This window comes from Parus major, chromosome 1 (assembly GCF_001522545.3).
Source record: "Parus major isolate Abel chromosome 1, Parus_major1.1, whole genome shotgun sequence".
NCBI lineage: Eukaryota > Metazoa > Chordata > Aves > Passeriformes > Paridae > Parus > Parus major.
In genome coordinates, this window is record NC_031768.1 from 284,612 (window position 1) to 290,780 (window position 6,169).

The window sequence follows — 6,169 nt, forward strand, 5'->3', positions numbered from 1 at the left end:
GGACCCTCGTGAGAGATCCCTGCACTCCCCATGCCTTGGCACAGAGGGCTCGGGGCTGGGGGCTTCTGTCTGGAGCAGTGGGGTGGCAAAAGGACCTCACCTGAGTGGGTGTCACAGAGCATCCCCCCTTCCTCGGGGCTGATGAATGGCTGGGCAGTCCGAGCTCTCCCAGGGCTGTTTGTGCCCCTGTGCTGATGATAACGTGTGGCTGACCTTGCAGCCGGGCTCGGGGGGGCTGCTCGGGTGTCCTTGGTGCCATGAGCCACTGCCAGGTCCTCAGGAGTGTCCAGCCTCCACAGCACCTCCCTCGCTGCTGCCTGTGCCAAACCCTCCTCCCCTGTGCTGTCCCCTCTCTGTACACCTGTGTCACCTCCCCTGTGCTGTCCCCTCTATATCTGTGTCCCCTGTCCTGTGCTGTCCCCTCTGCACAGCTCTGTCCCCTCTCTGCACAGCTCTGTCCCCTGTCCTGTGCTGTCCCCTCTATATCTGTGTCCCCTGTCCTGTGCTGTCCCCTCTGCACAGCTCTTTACCCTCTCTGTACACCTGTGTCACCTCCCCCGTTCTGTCCCCTCTATATCTGTGTCACCCTCCTGTGCTGTCCTGTCTGCAGAGCCCCGTTCCTGGGATGGCAGTGGGGCAGGCAGGGGGACAGGCAGGGGGACAGGCAGGGGGACAGGCAGTGGGGCAGGCAGTGAGGCTGGCAGTGGGGCAGGCAGTGGGGCAGGCAGTGGGGCTGGCAGTGAGGCTGGCAGGGGGACAGGCAGTGGGGCAGGCAGTGGGGCAGGCAGGGGGACAGGCAGTGGGGCAGGCAGTGGGGCAGGCAGTGAGGCTGGCACTGCTGGCACTGCTGGCACTGCTGGCTCTGCAGGCTCTGCAGGCTCTGCCGGCTGCCGATGCCGTGGCACCAGTGAAGGACCCGCTGCTGAACGTCTGCATGGATGCCAAACACCACAAACGCGAGCCTGGCCCCGAGGGGAAGCTGTTTGACCAGGTAGGAGCTGCTGGTGGCCCTGGGTGTCCCAGGGTGGGACAGCCCTGTGCCCCCTCCCCGCACACTCGGGGCTGCTCTGGGCTTGGCCACCACTTGCCGAGGGATAAAGCCACGCTGGCTGCGAGATCTGTTTGTTTGCTGCCTTCCTTCAGCAAGGGGCCAGTGAGTGACAGTGGGGGTTTGTCAGCTCAGTGTCACCCCTCTCTAACCCCCTGCTGGAGCTCGGGACCCCCAGAGCACAGCAAGGGGAAGGATGTGAGGAGAGACCCTCACCTGCTCCCTCTCAGGGTGGGAGAGCCTTGTGCCCCAGCCCTCGCTGGAGGAATGGGGGCTCTGTTTCTGTTCCTTGGGCTGGCACTGAGTCCTGCTGAGGATCTGATCTGCTCCTCCTCCAGCCCTGCCTTGCTGCAGTGCCCAGCTCCTAAGCCCAAAGTGACCGAGAGTTTGCTGGGGAAGGTAAAAGGCTCTGGGTGCCGCAGGCTCCTTGCCGTGGGCTCTCCCTCCTGGGGCTGCTCCTGGCCAGCTGCAGCAGCCTGTCCCCTGTTGCAGTGCTCCCCCTGGAAGGACAACGCCTGCTGCACAGCCAACACCAGCTCGGAGGCCCACAAGGACCAGTCCTACCTCTACAACTTCAACTGGAACCACTGCGGGGTGATGCCACCCAAGTGCAAGCGCCACTTCATCCAGGACACGTGCTTGTACGAGTGCTCACCCAACCTGGGGCCCTGGATTGAGAAGGTAGCACCAGATCCAGGAGTCATGGAACTGTTTGGCTTGGAAGGGAAATTAAAACTCGTCCTGATCCCAGCCCAGCCATGGCAGGGACACCTCCCACTGTCCCAGGAGCTCCCAATGTCCAGCCTGGCCTTGGGCACTGCCAGGGATCCAGGGGCAGCCCCAGCTGTGCCAGGGCCTGCCCACCCTGCCAGGGAACAATTTCCCATTTTGGGTGTCTCAATTCTTCCCACAGAGTAGAGAGATTCCAAAGATTTTTCTGGCCTCTGACTAATGGAAGAACTCCTTGTGTCAAGACACATCTCTGCTGAGGCTGGAACTGCTCTGGGATCAGCTGTGCACCCCCATGGGAGGGGCTGGGGGGGTCTGGGATGTGCCAAATCTCAGCCTTGGCTCACAAGGCTCCCCAGCAGGACGTGTGTCGCTGTTCCTGTGTCCTGCAGGCTGACAGCAGCTGGCGTCGGGAGAGGATTCTGCACGTGCCCCTGTGCAGGGAGGACTGCGAGGAGTGGTGGGAGGACTGCAGGGACGCCGTCACCTGCAAAGAGAACTGGCACAAGGGCTGGAACTGGGCAACAGGTCGGTGTGCTCTGGGTACCTCTCCTCTCCCCACAGGCAGGTTTGTGGCAGTGTCACCGCTGCCAGCACCCCAGGGGTCTGTCACTCCTCCGGGTGGCCAAGCCCCAGCGCCCAGCTCAGCCGTGGGCCGTGGGCCGTGGGCAGGTGACCGGTTCCCCCCAGGGGAAGGACAGGAGGGAAGGGCTGTCCCAGTGCCCTGACCGAGCTCCCCCGCTGCTCTGTGCCCAGGAACGAACCGCTGCCCCTGGGGCTCCATGTGCAGACCCTTCAGCGAGGTCTTCCCCCGACCCAAAGACCTGTGTGAGAAGATCTGGTCCAACTCCTTCCAATACAGCGGCGAGCGCCGGGGCAGCGGCCGCTGCATCCAGATGTGGTTTGACCCTGCCCAGGGGAACCCCAACGTGGCCGTGGCCGAACACTTCGCCTGGAGAAAGAGATGCTGCCCTGGCCGGGGGGGGAGCGTGGCTCCGGAGAGCGACAGCGCCGTGTGTGCTGTGCCGAGCTCTGCGCTGCTCCTGCCGCCCCTGGCCCTGCTGCTGCTGCTGTGGGGTGTCCAGATGGGGGTCCCTGTGACCCCTCTGTGAAGGGACCCCGACTGCTCCAGCTGCCCCGCAAGAGGAGCCAGCACAAGTTTCTCTGTCTGTGTGTCCCAGCGCTCAGTGTAAGTTGTGTGGCTGGACCTTGACACCACCTTTGGGCGCTGACCGGAGCGGGGATTTTCTTGTCTCTGAGGGAACAGCAGTGCAGTCTCTGCTCTGATGTGGGGCTCCTGCACATCTGCTCCCACCCCACGGCCGTGTGCTGGCCTGGCAGAGCTCTGGTGCTGCTCCTTTGGGCAGCTGTGGGCTTTAGAGGGTTTAGAATTTAATTGATTAAGGATATAGTTAACCTGAAAATGTTTATCGCTTTTTAGAATATGTTAAGCACAACAGAAATCACACGCTGTCTGTAACCTCTTATCATCCCTTGCTGTGGTCACAGGAAGGTGCAGGAATGTAAACTCCTCATCCCCTCCGGAGAGGGAGAGGAGCCAACAGAAACAGAGAGGGCTGGGAGAGCAGAATGCCGAGATAAGGGGAGCCCTCAGACCCCGAGCTGCACAGAGCTGCTCCTGCAGGTTGAGCAGGGACCACAGAGCAGGCCTGAGGCACAAAGGTGAAGGGTTCAATGTGGTGAGGAGTTTGCAGCCCTCAGCTCTGAAATCCACCCTGTGAGCACCAGAGCTGTGCGTGCCCACAGGGAGCCGGTGGCTTACCCAGAGGGGATGGGAGGGGACAAGAAATAAAAATGCATGAAACTAATTGTGCAGTCCTACACAAATGTAATATTCTAAGGAATAAATAGGGAATGTAAACCTGGTGATTTTCACACAGGTTTTAGGAGAAGCAATCACCTGTCTGCTGGGAGCTGCCAGTAAAACATACCTAAAACCTTTGCACTTGAGGAGTCTCTCCATGAGTCAGTTGGGGCTCCCTGAAGGGTGGCTTGGGTAATAAAGTCTTGTTCTGGATCAGCCTTGCTGGACTGATGTGAAATACTCCTGAGGAGGGGGGAGTGTCCTGGGGGTGGTGGTGGCTATGGGACCTCTAAATGTGGGAATTGGCCTGGGGGAGCAAAGATCATAAAACTACAAATGGTTTGGATTGGAGGAGATGTCAAACCTCATCTCTTTCCACTCCCCAGCCATGGCAGGGACACCTCCCACTGTCCCAGGAGCTCCCAATGTCCAGCCTGGCCTTGGGCACTGCCAGGGATCCAGGGACAGCCCCAGCTGCTCTGGCAATTCCATCCCAGCCCCTGCCCACCCTGCCAGGGAACAATCCCTGCCCAAAATCCCATCAAATCCTACTCTGAAGCCATTCCCTGGCTCCTGGCCCTGCAGCCCTTGGCCCCAGTCCCTCTCCAGCTCTCCTGGAGCCCCTGGAAGGGGCAGAGGAGCAGAACTGTCCTTGACGGGGCAGGGGCTGCAGGCAGGACCCTCCCTGCTGGCTCAGCCCTCCCACACCTGCTTTGGGCTCAAGAGCCCTCCAAGGCAGGGTACAGGTTCCCAGACCTGCAGAACCTGTGCAAAGACTTGCTGCTGTGCTTGTTTGGGGTTTTGCTTCCTTTGAGGCAGAAACTTCAGCAGAACTCCCCCAACTTCTCGAAGGGAAGCGCAGGGGGTGGGGAGGGCTGGATGCCCTGGCTGGACTGGGGACAGAGAGGGCTCCTGCTGTTTCTGTGGCTGGATAAAGCAGAAAGCAGCCTGACCCCTCAGTCCCAAAGCTCAATGTCCTGAGTGGGGTGAAGGTGTGGCAGAGCAGGTGAAGTACCTGAGAAAGGAACCCCCAGCTGCTGTCACTTCCCTAAACTGCTGAGCTGCCACAGCCCAGACACACCAGACTCCCAGCCCAGGAGCTTTATCCTACCAAAGCCCAGTCTCAGCTTTTTAATCTGGGAATCTTCCAACGCCCCTTTGCCTCAGTACCTTCCAGGGATGCCCCTCAAGGTCACTTCTCAAGGCTGGGCCACAGCCCATGGCCCTTGGTCTGGGTGAGTGGCATCAATTTCTGCTCAGGAATGAGGTTTGCTGGCTTTAATTGAATTGTTTCATTTTTATTTCAAGCAGTGCATTATCCTGGCAGTTGTAGCTGCCTGTGCTGTGCAGCAAATAATGCTGATTAAGATCTCTTAGTCTAATCATTATCATAATGAATCATTTATTTATAAAAATATATTTGGGTTCCCATCCTTATCCTGGAGGACTCAGTGACGTGAAGGCTCAGTCAGAGCTGTGCAATGCTCTGGACACCAAACATTGACCAGGGCTGGGGCTGCCTCAGCCTGACCCCGCTCTGGGAAGGGGCTCAGGAGCCCATGGAGTCCAGCTGGGGTGGGGTGCTGGTTTCAGGGGTCTGGGGCAGTGTTTGGGGGTCCTTTCTGCTCCTCATGACTCCATGGGAGGATCTCATGATGAGCTTTGTCTCCTCCTCTGCCCATGGGCCAAGCCAACCCCAGGCTGCAGAGCTTTTAGTACTTCAAATATTTTCTGGAGTTTTTAGACCAGAGCAGCTGTTTCCAGAAGCTTTTCTGGCTCGTTTTTATTTTAAAATGTTCCTAATGATGTAGTATCTGTCACAGCTGATCACTAATTCCTTGTCCTTGCACAAAACAGAGAAGCACTTTCCCTCTCTAACTCAAATATGATGTCTTTAATCCAATTGTTCTAAATATAGCATCTTGTCTCCAAAATTTGAAGGTAGAGCCCACAGCTGACCAGGGCTTAGAAATGTTTCCTAGCCCACCCAGGCAGGAGCACTGGGAGCTGATTCCTGTGACAGAGATCTCTGTACAGGACAAAACCCAAACAACTCAGAAGGCAAAGCTGCTCGAGGGGAGGGAGAATCTGCTGCCGTGGGCTTGGGCTCTGCTCAGCTCTGCCAGTGTCTCCAAGAGGTCCAGGTGTTGTCCCTTAGGCAAGAGACCTGCTGGGACCCTGCAGAGGAGGGCTGTGACCTCCTCCTGTCCCAAATCCACCTGGGCTGGAAGGAGATCCGGCCCCATGGATTCCAACCATGGCCAGCTTTATCCTCTGGAGATGCTCTGGGGTAGCTCCAAGGGGAGCTGCAGCCCTCTGGGGCACTCCCAGCTGCTCACACCCCTGCACATTTCCAGGGCTTGAGTGTTCCCAGCGATTTCTCCCAGCCCTGCCTGGTTTCCAGCCCAGAAACGCTGGGTTTGTGCCAGGTAAATGTGCTGAGGATGGTGGTGCCCAGAGCAGGGGTCAGACAGGAGCTGGGGGCTGCTCTGGGACAGGTGACATGGGGAGGGGACAGTGGCAGCACAGAGGGGAGGGGAGCCTGGGCAGGGTGAGCAGAGCAGAGC

The 6,169-nt window shown here is 58.7% G+C and overlaps 1 protein-coding gene across 1 annotated transcript; it reads left to right on the top strand.

Moving 5' to 3' along the window:
- Positions 1-466: 466 nt before the first annotated feature.
- On the top strand, positions 467-3,818 carry LOC107207618 (folate receptor gamma-like). Its single transcript, XM_033516537.1, has 4 exons — positions 467-991; positions 1,541-1,729; positions 2,170-2,305; positions 2,534-3,818. Exons 1-4 carry the CDS (start codon positions 626-628, stop codon positions 2,887-2,889), a joined length of 1,047 nt encoding a protein of 348 aa, XP_033372428.1. The 5' UTR covers positions 467-625; the 3' UTR covers positions 2,890-3,818.
- The last annotated feature ends 2,351 nt before the right edge of the window (positions 3,819-6,169 follow it).

Bases quoted from the DNA above. Each gene is read 5' to 3' on its own strand.
- LOC107207618 (XM_033516537.1), top strand. From the start codon at position 626: ATGGCAGTGGGGCAGGCAGGGGGACAGGCAGGGGGACAGGCAGGGGGA. The intron at 992-1,540 runs GTAGGAGCTGCT...CCCCTGTTGCAG, and splicing joins AGGGGAAGCTGTTTGACCAG to TGCTCCCCCTGGAAGGACAA. The intron at 2,306-2,533 runs GTCGGTGTGCTC...CTCTGTGCCCAG, and splicing joins GGGCTGGAACTGGGCAACAG to GAACGAACCGCTGCCCCTGG.